This window comes from Macaca thibetana, chromosome 3 (genome assembly GCF_024542745.1).
Source record: "Macaca thibetana thibetana isolate TM-01 chromosome 3, ASM2454274v1, whole genome shotgun sequence".
NCBI classification, from domain to species: Eukaryota; Metazoa; Chordata; class Mammalia; order Primates; family Cercopithecidae; genus Macaca; species Macaca thibetana.
This window is the reverse complement of record NC_065580.1, coordinates 41,722,455-41,746,643: the sequence shown is the minus strand read 5'-3', so window position 1 is coordinate 41,746,643 and position 24,189 is coordinate 41,722,455. Positions and strand designations below refer to the sequence as shown.

At 36.6% G+C, this 24,189-nt stretch overlaps 2 protein-coding genes across 2 annotated transcripts in view; both read left to right on the top strand.

Annotated features, from left to right (window-relative positions):
- Positions 1–24,189, top strand: part of LSM8 (LSM8 homolog, U6 small nuclear RNA associated) — a 765,242-nt gene that overhangs the window by 57,843 nt on the left and 683,210 nt on the right. The gene's annotated exons all lie outside the window — the stretch shown is intronic.
- CFTR (CF transmembrane conductance regulator) overlaps positions 8,516–24,189 on the top strand; it is a 180,832-nt gene continuing 165,158 nt past the window's right edge. Inside the window, exon 1 of the mRNA XM_050785105.1 lies at positions 8,516–8,699. Coding sequence (XP_050641062.1) covers positions 8,647–8,699 — 53 coding nt within the window. The 5' untranslated portion in view covers positions 8,516–8,646. The remainder of the gene's footprint in view (positions 8,700–24,189) is intronic.

The following is a 24,189-nucleotide window of genomic DNA, read 5'->3' as shown; positions in this document are numbered from 1 at the left end:
GGTTTCACCATGTTGGCCAGGCTGGTTTTGAACTCCTGACCTCAGATGATCCACCTGCCTCAGTCTCCCAAAGTGCTGGGATTACAGGTATGAGCCACTGCGCCTGGCCAAAATTAATGCTCTTAACATGTAAAAAGTAAAGTGCAGTGGAATTCTGGCACTTATGCAAGATAATACAACTTAAAAGATTTATAAGAATATTAACTGCTAATGAACAGTAGAGGGATCTAATTAACATTGAAAGTTAGATGAGGAAAGTGTTTGTCTTCTATTCCCAACAGGGCATCTTTGTAACTATGACTCCTGAGAAGATTCTGTTTTCAGTCTTAAAACAGGAATGGGGGAAAAATGCAGGCCTCGGTAAGTACAAAAAGGGGAAACCAAAGGAGACAAGGGAGTTACTGTAGATTTTGCAGGGCTGAGGAAAGTCAGAATAAATACCAGAGGCAATGATACTGGTAATTTTCTTTGGGCTCAGAGAAGTAATGCTTTGCTTTGTCAGAGTTGTAGTAAAATTTAGATCTAAGAAGCTCGTTGGAAGTTGTAGCAGAATCCTGTCTTGTTTACTGTGTCCACTGCCTGGCACAGAGATGGAACTCTATAGGCTTTCCAAAAACATCTGTGGAATGGAATCAGAAAGTCACTTTATTTTCCAAGATGCAGTTCTTTATTTTGAAAGATAAATATTTAAAAACTTTATACATTTTTGACATGATTATGACATACATCCTTCCAGGCTTTCTTCAATGCTTATGCAAACATGTATATGTGACCTGTAGGTCTCCTTTTACCCAGTTTTTGGAGTACAAATAAGGTCACATCTCTTCTTAACTTTAAATGTTTAAAACATTGAAGTTAGCAAGAAGCCCAGAAACTTTTTCTAAAGAACTTTTCCACCCCTAATTGTCCAAGAATTCCAAGTCTTTCTTGGTTCAAATAGGTAATTTCTGTTTCTAAACACTAGAAAAAGGAGAATATGAAGGATCTGACTAGTCCATTGTCACATGCCCCACCCCATTTTCTGCTGCAAGAGCCTCTGTCACCACAGCATTGTGTCACTGATGAAAATAGGTCCTCCCACAGAGTCAGATGCATCCCAGTCTATTGCTACTATTATCACCCTGTTGGAACAGATCCCTGCACGGGTCACAGTAGTTCCTGGAAGATGAAACTCATTCTCCCAGCCTTAATATCAGCCAGTAACACTTTGTTGTTGGAGTTCCAAAGTTGCTATAGTAGTTTCCAAAGCCCACCTGGCACCTAAGGATGGGTGAGTAAAGACAAGTTTCCAGTTTCAGCTGCAGAAACAAGAACCCATCTCCCACCACATAGTAGGTGTTGGCATTAAACTTCTCTCTTACAGTGTGGTGTGTTCTCCTCGGTATCTTCGGTATTTCTGTTTGCTCACTCCAGTTGGGATTATCTCAATGCACCAAACAGATTCTAACTACACTGAATCTCAAAAGAAATAGAAGTAGTCTTTGTCAAGCCACAGAAAAGAGCTTGTTCTTCTTTCTTCTCCTCCTAGACACCTACATACTTTTCATTCTTCTAATGAAGATGGTCCATTCAATACATTCAAAAGAAATGAAGAAAAAAATACAAGTCTAGTTTGTGATAAGTCCTTGTTTTCACCTAAACAGAGAAGCAAGAACACAAATTATATAAGGCACCTTTCTCTTAAATAAACAGAAGAGTTCTATGTGGTCTAGTTACACAGAGATCACAGTGATTAACTACTCAGTTCTGGAGCCAGACAACTGGGTTTGTTCAGATTCTGGCACTCTTTCTTGAATTTGGGCATGGCATTTAACCTTCTGTACCTCAGTTTCTTCATTTTTAAATTGTGATGTTAATAATAAAATGTACTAACTTTGTAGGGTCTTTCCTGAGGCACATAATGCAATTTAAACAACAAACAAGTATACATAACAGACATTTTTTTCTTACAAAGACAGTACCATACTAAACTTAATTTGCTTTATTTGAAAAATTATATTTTTAGGTAAAACTTTGTAAGTTAATTTTTTTTGGATGAAAAACATGATACCAATTTATCAATTTGATTTTTCTTCATTAGCATGATATACTTTGTTCTAGAAAGGACTTAGGCAATTTTCATACATGTCTTTAAATATAATTTTTGCACATGTAAATAAGAGTTCCAAAGTGTTTTGCCATCACTTTGTCAGTGTTGCCTCTCAACAGCCTTTGAAGTGGGGAGATTCCAGTCAGTGTCTCAGACACAAGGATGCAGGCTGTGGAGGCCAGTGAGCCACAGTCACCGAACTGGGAATTGGCTATCCTTTTGACCATACAGATTAATCACTGTAGTTTCACCAATCACATTGAACTTGAAGATCAATAAATGACCCTAAAACAATGAGATTTCATAGACTCTTTCTATGTAGTGGAAGTTAAAGCAAATCAGAAAGGAGTCCCTAAACCTGTGAATTCTTGAATTTTAGTTTTCCAGGCCAACAAGCCTTCTTTAAGTGACTTCATGTCCTGTACTTAGTTTTTGATCATAGATTGGTATAAGAAATGACCATAAATGTTTTTGAGAAAATTATTGCTGAAAATACTGTTCATGATGCCACTCAATGATGTAAGTCTCTAAACAGCAAACTCTTCCATGAATGGGGTAGAGGGAGGATGGTTTTTCTTTCCAGGTGAACTTACATATTGTCTTTTCTCAGATATCAGACCATGAGAATAATACAATGGATTGGGCTTTGACAGCCAAGACTTTCAGAATTGCTGTTAGTGCCCATGTGCAATGAAATTTTTCTATCATGTCTCTCTTATTATTATTATTTCAAATGCCCTGTTTTAACTGTTTTGATTACTGATTATCTATTTAGAGGGAAACAGTTATAAATAAATAATTCACTGTTCTATTTACTGTGCACCCCTGCCTTTCTAAATATAACTCTTCTATGTATCATGTAAATTATCACAGAACTCTTCTGAGAAAAAAATGGTTACTTTTCTTTTTAGAATTCAAATTTATAATTATCTACATCTATAGATAGCATCTGAGTTTCAGCATGATATCACCAATGAAAATTTAATCTGTGTTATGAATTCCCTTGTTTCTAGAAAGGCTTCAGCGGGAACATGGGAAGAGAACCCATATGAATAAAACATTTCATGACTGGCAGTTTTAGAAAATCTTACAGGATTTGGTAGCTTTTACATTTATGACAAAATTGTATTTTTGATATTGTTCATAATTATTTCAGTTCGTTAGCAGCATTAATAAGCTCCCATTTTGAACAGCTTGAAGATCTTTAAGACTTCCTTAATGAGAAACTACCTTTAAGTTATAGAAGACCCATCAGGGTGCCAAATTCCATCTGGACAGAGTTACAAATACACCACTGTTTATGAGCTGAAAAGTAGAGCAACCAAACAACAGAGCTTTAAAATGCTATTTCAATACAAGGGGACATTTTCACCATATAAAAATAGAAGTTTGTCTGTAAATAAAAATGATTTTACAACTGCAAGAGTACTTGATTTACCCCTTTTCATTTAGTTCCAATACCAATAAATTCTTAGGGAATGAGAAATTCCAGTGTTCCTGAGAATTCTGATAGCTTTTAGAGAGTTCAGTTTTCTGTAGCATTCCATTTTGCAATCCTACACAAACTCCTAATTTATAACCAGTGGTATGTAATGATAATTTCTAACATTTATTAAGTGTTTATTAGGTTCTAAGTGCTTTATTTCTGATATATATATCACATTTAATTTATTTCATCCAGTGGTTCTCAACTGGGGACAGTTTTGTATCTCTCTCCCCAAGATATTTGGCAATCTCTGGAGATAGTCCTGGTTGTCACAACCTAGGATGTATGTGGTCCTACGAGCATCCAAGGCATAGAAGCTAGAGATACTGCTGAACATTCTACAGTACAAGGGCAACCCTCACATCAAAGAATTATCCACACCCAAATGTCAATAGTACTGAAGTTGAGAGACCCTAACTTAATCTGTTCAACAACCCTATGAGGTGGGGGTTTTTTTGTTTTTTGTTTTTTTTGGTCGGGGGAGATAAAGTCTCACTCTGTTGCCTAAGCTAGAGTGCAGTGGCATGATCACGACTCACTGCAGCCTCGATCTCCCAGGCTCAAGCCATCTACCTGCCTCAGCCTCCCAAGTAGCTGAGATCAGAAGCATGCACCACCACACCTTGCTATTTTTTATTTTTTGTAGACACAAGGTCTTACTGTGTTGCCCAGGCTGATCTCAAACTCCTGAGCTCAAGCAATCCTCCCTCCTCAGCTTCTCAAAGTGCTGGAATTACAGGTATAAACCATGGCACCTGACTAAGGTGGGTATGTTTAACCTTGTTTTGAGGCAAGGAAAAAACAACAAAGAAAGGTTAAGTAACTTATTTAAGGTCACAGAGCTAAGTGTGGTGCCAGGATTGAAAACCTAATTCTTTATTGCTTTAGCACAAGCTATTTCCACTATACTCTGTCATGTTCAGAGAATGTTGATGTCCATCAGTAGATTCTGAATTTTGAAGGATGGAGATACTGCCTTATTCTGTACATCTGCTTTAGCATCCAAGCTCTTGCTTGGTGAAAAATTAATGTTAACCATTCATCTCTTGAGCATCTTCAAATATCCCCTTTAGAATGACATTTCAACTATTAGGTCAGTAACCCCAAGAGAAAATGGTTGGTTGAGTGCATATACTGTATTACAAAATAAGGGCTGAATTCAAAGGAAAACATAAGATGCAATTCGTGCCTCCAAGGAGGTTGTAGGGAAGAGGGGTTATGTATGTATGTAAATAGAAGTTGGTGTGCGTGTGTGTTTATAAACAGAATTGTCAGACCAAACATTATTTTGGAAGCAGTAAAAGTAAACTAGAATCTGACTAGTCATTTCCCAGGACACCTCTTTCAAGTCCTGAAACATCTTTGTAAGACTGTAATGTGTGTTTACATCCTAGGTAATCACTGTGGCCCACTGTTGAAGAGCTGTGGCCGTTCTTACCCTTCTAGCTTAGATAAATTTATAAGCACAACCAGACTACATATATGAAGCTGACGAGACCTTGTCTTTTTTTTTTAAATGAGCTTTTCTTCCCAATAGGAGTGACTATTTCTTTTCTTCTTCCACATTTTCAGGTTTTAGTGTACTTGTGATTGCTACCCACTTATCACTGTTAAAGTCCACTCAGGAGAGAATCTGAGAAACACTCTCAAATTAAGTTGAACATGATGGATAAGTAAAGTATTGTGAAAGTTCACTCCCATGATTTCTAATGGCGAAACCTGGCAGGGTGAGTAATCTTTGACAAGAAGGTTATCACTCATAATCTTTCATATATTGAGATCATGTGTAAGAAGCACCCAGCACATTGCTGAACACAAAGTAGGTATTAAATAAATGTTGGCTTCCTTTTCTCCTACTCCTCCTTGCTCTTCTTTTTAATATACCTTTAAAATGATGCCACACAAATGGCCACACAGTCTTCGATATTTAAGATCAGTTCGGGCATTAGGAAATTCTATAGGGGAAGTATGTGGAATCATTAAATGCTTGGGCTCAGGCCACGGATTGTTTAGGTTTAAATCCAAGTTTCCTCTTTTGTTATTAATTGTGCAACTTGCTTGGGAAAATATGAAACTTGTTTTTCCTCAGGTTCATTATCTGTAATATATAGTTAATGAAGAAGTTACCTGTCCCATGAAGGTGTTGTAAAGATTAAAAAAGGCAAATTAGGCTGTGTATTTGTCATTATAATTTGGCATATATGGTAAGTGCCCAACAACCATAGGCTATTATAAAATTGTTATAAAATGATATGAGCTATCATTGAGCAGCATGAAAGAAGAGCTTCACTGTTTCACCTACTCTCACCCTGGCCCATTAATCTCTTTCCTGTTCCTGACATTTCAAAGATACGTTTAGGATTTCAGTCATGACCTTAAGTCACATTTGAACAGTTTTCTGGTGGATAAGTCCTTATTCCCACATTATGTATGTACCTTGATGCAAATTCTGAATATCATGTCGCAATTAGTGCATTTGGACATGCTTGCTAACTGTGTTAAAGCTCTGAATAATGGTAAAGTTTTATTTCTACCAAAACAAATTTGGACCATAATGTTTTATGATAAAAATCTATGGTCTTCCTATGTACATGTGTGTGTACATGCTTAAAATGGAATGTTATAGTTAAATGTAATTCTTTAAAAGTATATAACTCCAGTGGCTACTTGGTTTGGCTACTTGGTTTGTAGATATCTGCTTTCCTGTTTCATTGTTAAACAGGCCTAGAAGTTATTATTTCATGAAACTAATGTGAGGAAAGAGACTAGGTTGATGTATAAGTGACATTATAAAAATACATGAGGGATGATTTGATTAGAAGCAGTATTACACAGTGATAGGAGTAATGGTTTAGAACTAGACCCAGGTTTGAATCTTAGCTCTATCATTATAGGCATTTACTTAACTTTTCTTGTTTTCTTACTCAACTGAAAACTGAAGATAATAACACCTGTTTACATGGTTGTTGTAAGGGTTATATGAATAATGTCTGGCAAATAGTAAGAACTCAAGTAACTGTTTCATTCTTTCCAGAAGGAGATTGACTGAAAAATATTTGGAGTCTCCTGCAGCCATATTCCTTGGTCAGCTTCTATGATTCTCTTTGGAGCTTAATTCTTAATCCCTTTATTTTCACTTGCTTGTTGATAACAAAGAATAATTTATTTCAAAATAATTTATTTCAAAAATAATTTTTTGAAATAATTTATTTCAAACGCATGTATTATATTTGATGGGCCACACTAATAGTTATAAACCAAACAACAGATTGGGGATGGGGAAGTGGATGGAGTGAGTTCAGTCACATGTCTGGGAAAAGTCAATAGTGAAGACAGTCTCAATTTTTGTCATACTGGAGAGATGAAAACACAGGTAGAGGATTTCAAACAACAGGGTGGATGGTGAGTTAAAAGTGCTAAGGTTCTTTCCTGGTGTCTAACTTAATGCAATGTGGTTTATCTCTTTGCCCTTTTCTCTACTATTCAAATTTAGGATAATAAAGATTAAATGTTTCTAAATCTTACTTTACAATATTCAAGAAAAAAGGTATGCTTTTGTCCACTGAAGTGCAAAGCAGAGCTATGAAAACCTGCTGAACACATTCTTTATTTTCAACACATGTTCTTGTCTTTCCATCATGAAATGCATGTTTTATTTGTACTGTAGTTGGGTGACCACAAGTTAACAATAAGATCATTCACAAGACCCTTGCCTTAGATGTGTTGACAATGAAGTAATCAGGCCAAAATTTTTACTTTCCTTTGAATTTTTCAATTCAAACACAATGTGTGCTTGCTTTTACACAATAGGGTTCAGGGATTAGAGGGTTGGCTCTTTAAATACCGTCAGAGACACAGGCAATCCTACACCAAGTGCTCAGAAGGAAGGCGCCTACGCCTGGGAATGTCCAGTTGCCCTTGGAGAGTTGAAGATGGCGTTTCTCTGAGTCAGGTCAAAGTTAACACATTACCTTCGCTTCAAAGACTGCTTGGATTCCTTTCGGTGGATTAGTCAAGATGTTTTGCTGACTGAGACTAGGAAATCTATAGGAGGGCGGGTTAGTTTACATTGTTGCTTGTCATTGTCGCTAAAACACTCCAAAGCCTTCCTTAAAAATGCACACTGGACTAAAAACGACAGACAAGGAACAAATCCTGGGCTGGTAATTAGGCGAAGCACTATCTCCTCTTACCTCCTTGTAGATTTTTTTTCCCCCTTTAAGTACGTGTCCTCAGATTTCTTTGTCATCCTTGGAGTTCACTCACCTAAGCCTGAAACTAATAAAGCTTGGTTCTTTTCTCCAACCCGCAGAGGAAGCGCTAAGGTGAATGCATCAGACCCACACTGCCGCGGAACTTTTCGGCTCTCTAAGGCTGTATTTTGATACATGAAAGGCACATTTTCCTTCCCTTTTCAAAATGCACCTTGCAAACGTAACAGGAACCCAGCTAGGATCATCGGAAAAAGGAGGAAGAGGAGGAAGGCAGGCTCCGGGGAAGCTGGTGGCAGCGAGTGCTGGGTCTGGCGGACCCTGCCGGAAGGACGGTCCAGGAGGCTCTCCGGGGAGCCAGTTCTGCCGGTGGCTTCTTCTGTCCTCCAGCGTTGCCAACCGCACCTAAAGAGCGGCCGCGACTGTCGCCCACCTGCGGGATGGGCCTGGTGCTGGGCGGTAAGGACACGGACCTGGAAGGAGCGCGCGCGAGGGAGGGAGGCTGGGAGTCAGAATCAGAAAAGGGAGGTGCGGGGCGGCGAGGGAGCGAAGGAGGAGAGGAGGAAGGAGCGGCCGGGGTGCTGCCGGGGGTGCGTAGTGGGTGGAGAAAGCCGCTAGAGCAAATTTGGGGCCGGACCAGGCAGCACTCGGCTTTTAACCTGGGCAGTGAAGGCGGGGGAAGGAGCAAAAGGAAGGGGTGGTGTGTGGAGTAGGGGTGGGTGGGGGGAGTTGGAAGCAAATGACATCACAGCAGGTCAGAGAAAAAGGGTTGAGCGGCAGGCACCCAGAGTAATAGGTCCTTTGGCATTAGGAGCTTGAGCCCAGTCGGCCCTAGCGGGGACCCCAGCGCCCGAGAGACCATGCAGAGGTCGCCTCTGGAAAAGGCCAGCGTTGTCTCCAAACTTTTTTTCAGGTGAGAGGGTGGCCAACCGAGCTTTGGAAAGACACGTGCCCACGAAAGATTAGGGCGTGTGTATGGGCTGGATTTGGGGAAAAGAAATAAGCAGTTTTTAAAAAGATGCGTTATCATTCATTGTTTTGAAAGAAAATGTGGGTATTGTGGAATAAAACAGAAAGCGTTAAGAAGAGGTTGAAGAATGAATTGAAGCTGATTGAATAGACAGCCACATCTACTTGCAACTGAAAAGTTAGAATCTCAAGACCCAAGTATGCTACTATGCAGTTATTTTATTTGATTTTTCTAAGAAACTAAAAAAACTTGTTAATAATAAATACTTAAGTGTGGTTTATTGGTTTTCCCCCTTCATGCCTTGGACACTTGATTATCTTCTTGGCACATACAGGTGCCATGCCTGCATATAGTAGGTGCTCAGAAAACATTTCTTGACTGAATTCTGCCAAAAAAATTTTTGGGGTAGGTAGAAAATATGTGCTTAAAATATTTATTGTTATGAGACTGGATAAATCTAGTATTTGTCACAAGTACATTGTTCTTTAAAAATTGAAAGCAAATTTGTTGAAATATTTATTTTGAAAAAAGTTAACTTTACAAGCTATAAATTTTAAAAGCCATAGGAATAGATACTGAAGTTATATCCAACTGACATTTAATAAGTTGTATTCCTAGCCTAATGTGATGAGCCATAGAAGCTTGCAAACTTTGAGCCATAGAAGCTTGCAAACTTTATCTAATGAGATTTTGAAAAACAGCGTCTAAGTTCGGAATCTTAGGCAAAGTGTTATTAGATGTAGCACTTCATATTTGAAGTGTTCTTTGGATATTGCATCTACTTTGTTCCTGTTATACCTGTGTGAATGAATGAGTAGGTACTTCTCTCTCGTGGGACATTACTTGACTCATAATTACCCAATGAATAAGCATACTGAGGTATCAAAAAAGTGAAATATGTTATAAATAGCTCATATAAGTGTGTAGGGGGGAAGAGATTTAGCTTTCACATTTCTGTTATGTTTAGTTCTCTGCATGTGCAGCTAATCCTGGAACTCCGGTGCTAAGGAGAGACTGTGGCCCTTGAAGGAGAGCTCCTCCCGGTGGATGAGAGAGAAGGACTTTACTCTTTGGAATTGCCTTTTTGTATTGATGTTATAGCACCTTTTGTTACTTCTTCTATAAAATCGGCTTATCTATTGATCTGTTTTCCTACTTCTTATAAAATCAGAATGTCAATTGGCATAAATTATAGACCTTTATAGCAGAGAACTTTGAGGAAGCTAAATGCCAATCAGTCTAAAAATGCAGTTTTCAGAAGAATTAATATTCCATGGATAGTTCTAAATACTAATGAACTTTAAAATAGCTTACTATTGATCTGTCAAAGTGGGTTTTTATATAATTTTCTTTTTACAAATCACCTGACACATTTAATATAGGTTAAAAAATGCTATCAGGCTGGTTTGCAAAGAAAATGTATTACAAAGGCTACTAAGTGTGTTAAGAACATACTCATTTCTGTTCTCCAAAATACTTCATAAGTTGCTCCAAGAATAGGTATGTTTTTAAAAGTTAAGTTCCTACTATTTATAGGAACTGACAATCACCTAAAATACCAATGATTACAAACTTCCTTCTGGCCTTCTGGACTGCAATTCTTGTAAAAAACATATTTTTTGCATTAAGTTAGGCAGTATTGCTTAGTTTTCAAAAGTGGTAGATTTTGGAGTCAGATTATTTCGATTCAGATCCTACATCTACTGTTTAGTAGCTGTGTTGCCTGAGGCAGGTCCCTTAACATCTCTGTGTGTGACTTGACCTTTAAAATTTGGAGACTGTCATAGGGGTTAATCCCTTGAGAAAATGAATGTGAAGGGTTAGCCCAATGTTAACTGCTATTATTATGGATTACCATATTTTTACATTCATTACAGTACATGTACCTTGTTAATATAAGATGCTCAATTCATCTTTGAGTATAATTTTGTGACTCTTAATCTGGATATGCAATGAGTGGGCCTGGATGAGAATTTAATTTATGAAAAATTGTGTTTCACATGGCCTTACCAGATATACAGGAAACACGTCGTATGTTTCTATCATAGGTTGTTAAATGCCTTAGAATTTAACTTTCTGAATAGGATCCCTTCAGTTTGAGAGTCATACAACAGTAAAATTGTTATGGTATGGGTTATAGATTGTATTGAATATCTCTTTATAGGTCTAGGTTTTGTCATTGGAAAACCAAAAAAGTTTGGAAAAAAAATCTAAGTTATTTCTTACTTTCTTAATTTTGCATGGATTTCGCATCAAGTATAAAATTTGAAGAACATCTGAACTATCATAATCCATATATATATATATATATAAAAACAATAAACATAATCTAAGAGAGAATTTTACCATAAAAAATTCAGGTAGTTCATGACTATCATGGCAAACAAGTAAATTAAATAGAAACTTTTATGAAAATGACATTTATGAAATAGGAAGCCATTTTTAAACTAGAAGTGATATATTAGTATAAAATTTGTAATTCATATACAAGTGGGATTGATTTATAAATGGTCACCAATGGAGATTGTGCTATTTAATTTGGGAAAATTTTTAAAATTTACATTTTCTCACAACTTTTAAGGTAGTTATTCAGTTTGTTCCTCTCTGTCTCTTCTCTCATGCCCTGAATTTTTCATATTTCGCTTAGTTGTAAGAGTGTATATCAAATCGTGTGTCAGAAGACATACTTGAATTTTGGTCATGATATCTGTGCTATAAGTCTAGGTCTATAATGAGGAATTGTGGGAACCCCACAGAATCCAAGTATACAGTGCCATTGATTTCTTACAAGGGATGTGGAGTCTCTTATAAACTCTACAGATTAAGTCTCAAGTAAGACCAAAGAGTAAAATATTGTTAGGATCTAAGGTGGAAATTCAGCAAAGAATCACATAGTCTAAGTCTCAAGTTAACAGTAAGATAATTTGAGATACTTTTGTAATTATTAAACACAAAGTAATGAGAGATTTTTAAACAAACCAATACACCTGAATTTATATATTAGAATAGGTATGGTGGTTCCAAATAGCTACCTAATAAAAACCACACTCATATTCTAAACATTCTGCCTTTGATCAAAATAATTTTGGGTCTCATTATGAAATTGCCTTTCTAAGTAATCCATAAATTTCTTCTCATAAGTATATATTAGCCTCATTATTTTATAGTTATTATTTTATATTCATAGCTTGCTTTAGATTAAAAATTGTATTACCCAGACTGGTCTCTTGGACTTGCTTTCAAGTGACTTTTGACTGTACCACAAAATCAAATTCACTCTGAAAATATAAAGATTTTTCATCATAATTTCCTTTGTTAACAGCCAAATTCTACCTAATTTTAGGTGTTTTCATTAAAAAAAAATACATTGCAAACTTTAAAGAAAATTCTTTGTTTGTTTTTAAAAGACAGTGTCTCACTCTGTTGCCCAGGCTGGAGTGCAGTGACACAAGCATAACTCACTGCAACCTCCACCTCCTGGGCTTAAGTGAGCCTTCCATCTTGCCTCATGAGTAGCTGGGTCTTCAGGTGTACAGGTGTGTACCACCATGCCTGGCTTTTTTTTTTTTTTTTAAGTTTTATGGAGACAGTATCTCACTATGTTGCCCAGGCTGCTCTTGGAGCTCCTGGCCTCAAGTTATCCTCCCACCTTGGTCTCCCAAAGTGCTGGGATTACAGGCATAAGCCACCTCACCCTTTCAGCCTAAAGACAATGCTTAATGAAGAGAAATATAAGTGCTTTGAGCAATGGAAGTATAATTAAAATTATATAATGAAAGATTTAAAAATGGCCATTTTGAATGGGACTACACTTAATTTGGTTATATAAATTATGATACACTATTAAAAATTCATCATGATTATTTTATATTTATATTTTATTTACATGTTGGCAATTTGTGAGGAAAGCTAAAATTATGGCTGAGCCATAAATACTTTTGCAGTTTGTCAAGGGTGTTTGTAAAAATGTTGCCAAGGAAGACCAGTTGACTACTCAAACAAGGGTTTAGTCTAGGTCTGATCAATACATATGCATTATCTCAGGTTTGTCTATCAGACAAACCTTAGGCTATCCAAATCAAAATAAAATAGATGCATAAAACAAAGGCCAATATGTGTTGAACAATTATATTGTGATATACAACTGCCAAGGGTTCCTGATTACCATGAGTCTATTTAGTTAGTCCATGAGCAAATGTCATCAATGAAAGCCCAGGGTTTCCATATTCTCTCTTGTCTTTGTATCTTGTAGGAATTGGAGGGCTCTACTTCTGGGATAGGAGCCCTTCTGTCTTGAACAATGTTGCCTGCACACTAACAAATGTTGACTTTCTACACCAGTCCCTCAATAGTCTTTTCTATTTATCTTCCTTTTGCTGACCATGTTTTGTTATTACACAGTTGAGATTTTTCAACTGGGAATATGTGTTAATTTTGTATTAATTTTGATTAGCTTAACTCTCAGAGTTCTAAAAGTACCTCCTATACATGATATATGACTAAAATTATAATCACATATGTTTATATATAAAATATCTGTGTATATATGATTATATGATTAAGTTTCTTTTAGTTAATTTTGCAAGTTTTAAAAAGTTCTCCTTTGTTTTGAAGTTTATTCCTATAGTTTTTTATATGCTAGTTTAATTATTAATCACTTGATTCAAGGAATATTCTTATATACTTATAAGGAATAGTATAGTTTTAATATTTAATGCCTTGCTAAAGAGAGAAGTGGAATCTATTTTTCTTAGCTGCTTCATCAATACTTTATGTTTGATGTGACAGTCAAAATATCTCTCACAGCTAACTGTTATACTAGGGAAATCATGGTTTTCCAGTTTTCCATTTATGTTTTATAGGAGGGAGTGGAACTTATTGTAATAATACTCAATACATAAATGTTAACGCTTGTCTGAAGGTCCTTGAGTGAATACCGCTATAAAATGTGTTATTGTTGCTAGTGTCATTTCACAAGAGCCTATAATTTCAGTGTGATAGAGCTACAATGTAAGTATAGTATTGCAAAACCATCAGGAAGGGTGTTAACTATTTAGCTTGCAGTTATGTGTTGGTTGTCAAACTTTAAAAACATCTCTGACTTGGCAGCAATTTTGGCAATTTTGATCCTGATGCATCTGCGTAGGGCATCTTCCTGGCGAAAAACCTCTGAGATGCAATGAGGTCAAGAGGGGAAAACAGACTATGATAAAGGTCTGGTTTTTTGGAGATCTTGGCAGAAAGATTAATTTACAAATATGTCAAGTGCATGAATCATGGAGGAAAACATTGCTATTTCTATTGGTTCTCTTTAGACCTCTAGAATTGATTTATCACATAGTTGTTTCAGTGTGGAATTAGCATTACAAAGTGGCTTTATTTGAGGGCTTTGTGTCAGCAAAGAGCTTAGGCTTCTTTTAGCAAGAAGCTTGTAAGAATTTAATTTACTATTAGATTGCTTGATGTAGAGAATTACATTCCTACGGAGCTCTGAAAAATCTTTTTTCAGAGTTTTTCACAGCTGTATTCAAGTTGCAAGGCTTGTCAAGTTTGCTATTTTCTGTGCAGCTCTATTAACTTATTACTATCTTTTGACATAAATTATGATTTCAAATTGTAAAGCTCTGGATGTCAGGGCCTTTTCTAATTTGTTTAGTATAATATTCAGACCATTTCAGGACTCTTCCATGGAATGATTTAATAAAGATCTTTTTGTGATGGTTATGAGTTCATGGTGATCAACGCTAGAGACCTATGTATATTGTAGATCGATGACATTCAACAGTCCTGCAGTGGTGGCATCATTTTGATAAAAAGGGGTCAAAGCAAGTGGGACTGTGGGTAGATTTTTAGTACTTAGAACAATTATTCCATCAAAGTTTTCTTGTGTCCCTTCTGCCTTAGCCTTTGTAGGATAGCATGCTTGCTAATTTCTTGCTCATGGGGTAAGGAAATGAAGATTTTTGCTAGGTCTGTAGGATTATTAGGACTCTCAGGCCTGAAGCTATGCCTGGATATAGCCAGAAAATTCTCCCATAGCTTGCTCCAAGGAGCTGAGATAAAGCGCAGTACTTCTTTTTAGGTCATGATTCTGGGTAACTTGAAAGATGACCTCATTCGTATTCTGTATTCTATGTGAGACATTAAGAAGGTAGAGGTGGACAAGAAGGAAATTGTTGCTGCCTTTATGGAACACATTATCTGAAACCCAGGTTTCTCAAGGGCTTCATAGAAGCACTCAACTGGGGCACTTAACCCGAGTCTAAGGCTGGTTAAGGAAGGCTTGCTGGGGGAAGTGTCTTTTGCATTCACACCTAAAGGGGGTTATTCAATTAGAATTATCCAAAGAGGGTGGGGATGGGCTAGGAAAAATTTAAACAGATAGTGTGGAGGACTGACAGGATAAGTAAGCATGGCACCTTCAAAGTATCCTGAGAAGTTCCCTATGACTGGAACATAAAATGTGTGACAGAGATTTGTGGGAGATAGGTCTGAAAACTCTAGCAGGGGCCAGATCATAAAGGGCTTTGTAGGCTTTGCTTGGGCTTTATCATACTGGAAGTGAAGAGCCATGGGTTTTAAACAGGAGAGGCACATAATCAGTTCACATACTGTTGCAGTTTTGTAAAAGAAAAGATGAGCTGAAAGAGTGGCCATGGTGGGGGCGGGGGTGGGGTGAAGAGAGAGAGATTTTAAAGACATTTAGGAGGTAAAATCAACTGGTTTGGTAATTAATTAGCAGTGGAAAGTGAAGGAAAGAGAAGAGTTAAGGATAACATCTATATTTGTTGATTTGGATAATAGAGGGGATAGTGGTGCTGCTTACTGAATGAGAAAATTTAATCAGAGAATGCATGGAGTAGGAGTGCAGACCTATGTGACTCTACTTCTCTCAAAACAAGAAAAGGAAATGATGTGTATGGCTCAGGGTCAGGTAATATGGTTATTTGAAAATGTATTAAAGTGATTTAGAGCTTAGTCTTAGGTAAGAGATATAAGATGTCTGAGGTGACAGTTTTATAAACATGTAGAGTGCCCACTTGTTTGGCCTTATTGTGGCATAGGTGTGACCTGAGAGTGTTAGGAAGAAGCAGCTGAGTTCTAGGGACAGTATTGGTTAAATTCTACTTAGAAATTATACTTAGAACTCTCCTATATAACCTGCTAACTGATGTCTGAACCTCCTGATAACTTCACTCCTTTAGGGAGTGCTTTTCAGATCTTGGGACACAACATATGAGAGATCATAGAAATTCCATGAGGTATGAAAATGTGCTTAGGACTTCAGATATTGTCTCCAGTGATTGAATAAAAATAGGTGCTCACCTACTATTATGAGGTTTTTATGTGTGTTAAAAGAAAGTTTTCATTACTTTTGAAAAGGTTATGTATCCTTGTTTTATGTTAAAACTTTGAGCTTTGTTAAATACACAGAGTTCTCTTTCTTAGCATGGCCTACAGAGGTGCAGCTACCTCCTACCTGACTTCACATCTACTCCCAAATGCCTAGTGAAGGCTTAAGAATTTCAAAAAGGGACTCTAGAATTTCATTTGGTACCAGTCAGATAAATACGTGAAAATTAAACATAATAGGCAGAATCCCATGGGTACTGACAGCTGTGTTTAGAGGTGATTCAAGGGCCAGACCTTAGAGTCCAGCATTGGTTATGGGTATGACAAGAAAATGAAGCCTATGTTGGCTGGGATTAGCAACCACAGTTCTAGAGGAAGCAAGGTGGAGAAACTATATAGGGGGCTCCCTTTGTACATTTTATTTATTTTAAACATCTCTATAAACTCTAGAAATTAAAACAACAATACCAACACAAAAGCATCACTTTTTCAACCAAAGTCCATTGCATACTGTTTTGTGTAAAGGGCTAGACAGTAAATATTTTCAACTTTGTGGGCCACCTAAGTCTCTGCCATAGACAATATGCAAACAAATGGGCATGGCTGTGTTTCAATTAAACTTTATTATTGATATTAACATTTGAATTTCATATAACTTTTACATGTTGCAAAATATTCTTCATTTAAATTCTATTGCAATATGCTTTAGAATGATATAGTGTTTTTTTTTTTTTTTTTTTTTTTTTTTTGAGACGGAGTCTCACTGGTTGCCTAGGCTGGAGTGCAGCGGTGCGATCTCGGCTCACTGTAAGCTCTGCCTCCCACGTTCACGCCATTCTCCTGCCTCAGCCTTCCGAGTAGCTGGGACTACAGGCGCCCGCCACCACGCCCGGCTAATTTTTTGTATTTTTAGTAGAGACGGGGTTTCACCGTGTTAGCCAGGATGGTCTCTATCTCCTGACCTTAATATCTACCCTCCTTGGCCCCCAAAGTGCTGGGATTACAGGTGTGCACCACCGCGCCTGGCCAATGATACAGTTTTTAGTCTTTCTTAGCTTAAAATAAAATCTAGAAAAAATTTTAAGGCTTTTATAACTTTTTTTTCAGTAACTGAATAATTTTAAAAGTCAATGAAATATTTAGACATGTAAAATGAACTTTTCAGGAGAAGAAAATGGTAGCCTAATAGTTATTAGATTATTGTCCAGAATAATTTTTGACTTATAAGCCTCTGTTGATCATTTCATTGCCTCTTTTTTTGGAATATGCATCTTTTAATGTGTCCTTCAAGGCAAAGGCTCTATCTTATCTATCTTGTGTCTTACATTTTCCCAGGGCAATGTTTTTCACAGTTTTTAAAAAAAACTATACTGTAATCAATTTTCAAATAAAATGTTCCGTGGGACCACAGTATATACAAATAGCAGTGACAATAAAAAATAGTAACTCTCCCATAAATACAAAGAAACAGTTAACCTAGTGCTCTAAAGTAAAGGCTGCAGTGATTTTGTATAACATTTATATGCAATTTTCTTGATCCTGCATGCTTGTGTTTTTCACAGAGTTATGTTTCTGAAATTGAGACACCTTTCATAATTTATATCAAAAGAAACTTGTCAGCCACCAGACCCAGAAATATGTTGTAATATGGGAACTTAGCAATACATAAAGGTATATAATCCTGTGACCTCAGTTGAATTATTTGCATTGGTTGCATCCCACAAGGTTGACTCTCACATTTAGTTTGTTGCTTGAAATGTCTTGGGATATATTACTTTGTGATCTAGTTTTGAAAAAAACAGGTAATATTTAGTCTGAAGTTTGTCTGACATACTAAGCAGTGTAATTAAAGTAGAAGTTGCCTAAGCTCAGCACTTTATTATGCCTTGAAATTATACTGCCTGTCCTACAGGTGAAGGTGTTATGAATGCAGCTTGTCACTGTAACCCTATTCATAGCTCTGAAAGGCTGAGAGTGACTCAGAAGAATATTTTTGCTCTGAATATGAAGAACGCTTAGACTAAAACTTTAATTATGATGCTGAAGAAGAAAGTGGTAGGTGATTGCATGAATAAGTACATAATATTTGTTAATTTCTAAAAACTGTGTGTAGTTAATGTAGTACTTCTTTTTGGAAAGGCTATTGTTAAATTGATGGTAAATTATATAACCAATATCACCTTAAAGCAAGTAAGCATGGTAAAGTATTATAAAACCATGATAATATCATATGTGGCTTATTATTGTTATCTGAGTGTTGTACAACTCTGTTATGCTGCGATGAGACCTCATGCAAACAGGTATGTCAAAGATATGATGGGCTGTTAACTGAGCTTGACCCACATATGGTGTAGTGACATGCTCACTATTGCAGTGCAGAGATAACCAATAACAGATCATAACAGGTTTAAATATGTGCAAAGAGATGTCAGCAGAAGCTTTCCTACAGAGTGGATACTAAACAAGTAAGCCTGACAGCCCAGGATCATGTTTGGATGAATCTAGTGTGCTCAAATTAACATATAGTCCTACATTTGAGAATGTGTGATTTTTTTTGTTCCTATCTATAAAATAATATTTTAAAATATATACATTTCAAATCAGAAGTTGGTGAATTCTCTGAAATATCTCTAGAGAACACTCGGTATTGGGGTTCACAGTATGAAAACCACTGACTTAGTTCTTGCCCCATCTTGGTTGTTGTTGATCTTCTCTTGTGTCCTTTATTTCACCCATTTGTATCCTTAGAAAATGATCTCATATTCTACTTCATCTTTATCTTCACTGTCAACTCTCAGGTAGCAATATATGATAGAAGAAGCATGTACTTTGGAATCAGAGACCTAGCTGGAATCCTAACTTTGTCACTTATTAACAACGTGATCTTAGGCAATTTACTTAATCTCTCTGAACCTCAGCTATTCACATCAGTACGATGAGTTATCCTTATCTTAACATGGCACAGTATTATTTTCATATCAAATATTCATTGAGTATTTACTCTGCATATTAGTCAAGGTTTTTCAGAGAAGTAGAACCAATGGTACACACACACGCACGCATGCACACACACACACACACTTTATAAGGAATCGACTTTCATAATTATGATGGCTGACAAGTCCAAAATCTGCAGTATGGTTCAGCTGGCAGGAAACCCAGGAGAGTCACTGTTCCAGTTTGAGTCCAAAGGCAGTCTGTTGGGGAATTCAGTATTTTTCTGGGAGGCCAGTCTTTTTGTTCTATACAGACCTTCAACTGATTGGATGAAGTTCACCTTTATTAGGGAGGACAGTCTGCTTTACCCAAAGTTTACTGATTTCAATGTTAATCTCATCCAAAAACACCCTCCCAGTTGACACATAAAATTAACCATCATTCTTTGTAAGCACTTTCTATGCATTAAGTGATAGCAAATAATGCCAGACATAGGGTGTCTTTAATAAATGGTAAGCACTGTTATCAGCAACAACAGGATTATTATAATTAGCACCTTTTGATCTTTCTGTCTGGGCTCTGAGAAAGTACCTCTCTTCTCTAAATTTATCTCTCCTCTCCTATGAATTAGACCCAGTGCTTTCTCTGAATTATGGAGGTCACACTCCTACAAATGCCCCTTCCCAATTCCACATCTGTAGGCTTTCTTTGCCATTGACTTTTATCCCTAGCTTTTAAATTTACAGGCATATGTCAGTTAACAATGGGAATGCGTTCTGGGTAATATGTCCTTAGGCATTTTTATCATTGTGAGAATACTATAGAGTATACCTACACAAACCTAGATGTCGTATAGCCTACTACACACCTAGGCAATATGACAGAGCCTTTTGCTTCTAGGCTACAAACCTGTACTGAATACTGCAGGCAGTTGTAACACAGTGGTATTTGCATATCCAAACGTGTCTAAACACAAAAAAGATGCACTAAAAATACTATGTAATGATCTCGTGGGACCACCGTTGTATATGCAGTCTGTTGTAGACTGAAATGTCATGCAGTGCATGACTGTACCTTATATACTAAAAGTATCACCTTTGTTCGTTTGTCCCCTTGTGTGCATCATCCTAATGTGGAATTTCTCTGTTGCTTAGGACCAGCATATTAGTTTGCTAGGGCTACCATAAAAAAATACCACAAATTTGGTGGCTTAAATAACAAGAATTTATTATCTTACAGTTTTGGAGACTAGAAGTACAAGATCAAGGTGTTGGCAGGTTTGATTTCTTCTAAGAGCCATGAGAAAGAGTCTATTCCATGTCTTTCCCCTACCTTCTGGTGGTTTGCTAGAAATCCTTGGCATTCTTTGACTTGCAGAGGCATCACCCTGATCTCTGTTTTTATCTTCACATGGCGTTCTCCCTGTGTGCCTGTCTCTGAGTCCAGACTTCTTTACTATTAATATAAGGACACCAGTCGTATTGGATTAGGGTCCACTCTATTGACGTCATTGGAATGTTATTACCTCTGTAAAGATCCTATCTCTAAATAAGGTTACATCCTTAGGTGCTGGGGCTTAGGACTCAAACATACCTTTTTTGGGGGAAACACAGTTCAACCTATAACAATCAATAACAGTCTTTAGGAGCAGAATGAGATATGGAAGTAATTTGAAACCATAAAATATATACATGTAGGGAGTTAATCTGTGAAACCTTTTGAAAGCCATATGTACCTCATGTATAGTGGTCCATAAATAGCATGGAGACATTGCAGAGGATGTTAAGGGATATGATACAGGAACAATCCAAGAGGGTTATAAGAAAAAGGACCTTTTGCTCTTGAGAGGACTGAAGAATGACTTTCCATTTATGAAATTTTGGTACATGTCCACTAAAAATAAGATGAAGGCCAAATATTAGGAAGAATATTTTGATAATGGAGAAGGTTGCATATAAAACATTTTATTGAGGAGAATTAAATAATGTTGGCTGGAAGTTTTAGGATGATCATCTTTAGGACTCAGAGAAGAGAAGAAACATTTTTAAAGAATGGTCCCTGAACAAGTATAGACACCCTCACATATGCATTGCATTTACTATAGAATTGAAAAATGTTCTAACCTTTTTTTTTTTGGCTTTTAATATATTTGACTAGGAGTAAAGGCTAAGCAACACCTATTTGCAATCAGTGTCCTCATGTGGGCTCTAAACATATCATATTTGTGTAATTAATTAATTGACATTAATTTGTTCAATTTCTGCTCTGTCCCAGGCACTGAACAACATGATGGAGATAAAAGATAAATATTACACTTACATTGTCCTCAAGAAGTTAGTCTTCTGAGGGAAAGATATTAGCAAACAAATTGTAATGTCAATTATGTGCCATGTTCCATGCTAGGCACAGGGGATATAATAATTTTGAAAAAACAAGATCTATGAAGTGTTTCTTCTTGTGGACCTTACAGTCTAGGGTGTTTGGAAGTATGGGGGATTGGCAGACAAGTAAATACACATTTTGTGGTAAAGGCTCAGGTGGAAGAAGTACAGGATAGAATAGAGCACACGACGGGGAATTAACCTAGACTTCAGAGAGGCTCACACATACATAATTTATGTGTGACTATTTCAGTGCATTTGAGGTTTCTTGGAAATAGAGGCTAGGTTTTATTTTAAGGAAGTTATCATTTGTTTTTTTTTTTTTAGTGTGATGTGGCTGAGCCAAAGATGCCATGTCCAGTGATGGTAATAGGAGAATCTTTTTAAAAATTAAGAGCCACCTAATGAATCAATAGTTCCATTCAGTGGGAGCTCCTGCAGAGTTAAAAGAAGAGACTCTGGCGCAACGTTTCCTTTAAAGTTCATTTTCCTAGAGTGTGAATGGAAGCAAGAGATTATAACATTTTGAGATCAAAAAAAATTCTGAAATGCCTATAAAAATTATTATCTCCAAATTATCATGATTTGTGCTTTTAATGACCTGATTGCAAAGATGAACATTTTGAATTATTAAATTGCTTATTAGGATTGGTTAATGAATCAATTATCTTTTACTGTGTGTTTTGCTATTGGAAAAAAATATCAAATTAAGTGTTTTGCAGACCTTTACTTAGGTATATGTTGCTTTTATGAAAAAATAAGACGTAAATATTAAGTAAAAGGGATTTAAAGCAAGGTTTTAGCAGTAGAGTCTTATTGATTCCTTGGTAAACCTTGAACCAATTGTCTATATTCTCTGCCTGTGTCTTGCTCCTTGCTTCTGTAATTCACTGTGGGAATGGGGGATTGTTAATCCGGGGGTGCTGTCCAATCCTGCCTCTCTCAAGTTTTGCTATTGGTCTCCCTCCCAGTGATAGTAAAGCTTCAAGAAAATGAAAGTAGTGTAAGTATTGGTCCTCAAACTCAAGAACAGGATGAAACTTAAATCTTGAGTCATACAATTGTGTCTACATACATTCCCTTGCTCTCCAAAAGGAGAAGTAAAGAAGATGCTAACTTTAATTTGCAGTACTTAGCAATTTGTTTTCTTGAGGGTTAAGTAATAACAATGGAAGAAAAAAAGGGTTAAAATGGCACCCAGAACCCAATTCCATGTTTAGTTTGAAAGTGGGAAATCAGCTATCACTGAGAAGTCTGAATCCAATGCCATGATGTTCTTTGAATCCTTCTGAGGAATAACCATGCATAGCCATAACATAACTGTATAACAGAGCAGAGAATATAAACAAATGAAGGTGAAGGGATGATTAAGACAGATGAGAAAAATTCCAGAATTGACTGATCATTTTTGTCTGTTTAGATGATTTCAGGCAGAATCCTGGAGACCAACTTTATCACAATTGAATTTTAAAAATCATCAGCTTTGCCGTTGTGATGCAGCATCAGTTTCAGTATTATCCTTGGAGTATTAATTCTTAATCATCTTCATCTTTGAACATTTTTGAGGTCACTTCTAGTCTCTATTTCACCAGTGAAGAAACAAATAAAAGTCCCCAAACTCTATTGGGTGGAATTACACAGTATTTTTTTAATTATTATTTTGGGAAAAGTCGATTCAAGGCAGTAACTTGCAAGCAAGTGTTAGAAAGGATTTAATAAATAGTAATTTTTCTGTACACATAGTGAGAGGTCATTAAATCATTTGGTTGTTGAAAGTTGTAAGGAAGTCTAGCATGCGCTTTGCCTGTAGTGGTTCCTGACTCTACAGCCCAGAGCTTATCAGAGGATTTATGTCCCCAGAGAGAAATGCCACCTCCACCTTTCAATACACACTTTAGCCGAGAAAAATCAAGTACTTTAATTCCAAATCTTGAGTTAATTCCAGAATGACAACCATGGCTCGGAAAAATATGGGTATTTCTCTGTCAAAGGGCAGAGAAACCTAGTAGAGAGTGTTTACTTTGGGTCCTAGTGATGGTATCTGAACAAGCTAGGTGAACAAAGAACCTCAATAAGGGATTTTGAGGTCTAGAAAAAAAAGAGGAAATACCAAATAAATGGAATAATTATAAAACAAACACCAGCAAAGTTAAATCAATATATCATGTGGTAGATATCCTTATATCACTCATGTGATGTCTATTTTGTTTCTATATTAGGCAGAAGAGAGGTGGAACTTGTTTTCCTTTTTCCCTCTCAGCTAGGAATGGACATGCTTAAAACTGTTTCTCTGCTTCTGTTCTCTAAAATGTGATTGTCTAACAGTAACAGTGATGACGTTTTGACAGTTGCACAAGTTTCTTTCTTTAAACTTTTAAAAATGCCAGCCAGTAACCCAGTGGCATTTCTACCATAAAATCTTAAGGCCAATTCATTTCCCCTCTTCCTTATTTTTTTGGTTTCAAATATATTTTTATTGCCAATGGAAATAAAAATCCTAAATTAGAGAGCAATGGTATCCCTTGTCCTGTGAATAAAGAGCTCCTAAATGTGAACTTATACAGGATGCAGCAATTTATAGGGTAGTTAATCATTCTTCTTTCTAGCCAGTTGTTCCAGCTACAGTTTTATGGCGCTTGTTAGTGGCTTCATTCCCAGATAGAATAAAAATCAAACCAAAATCATGGAAAGGCACTCTGAGGATGCTTCTCTAAAGTAGATGGGCATCATCTATAAATCACAATGCTTTGTTTCTCCTGTTA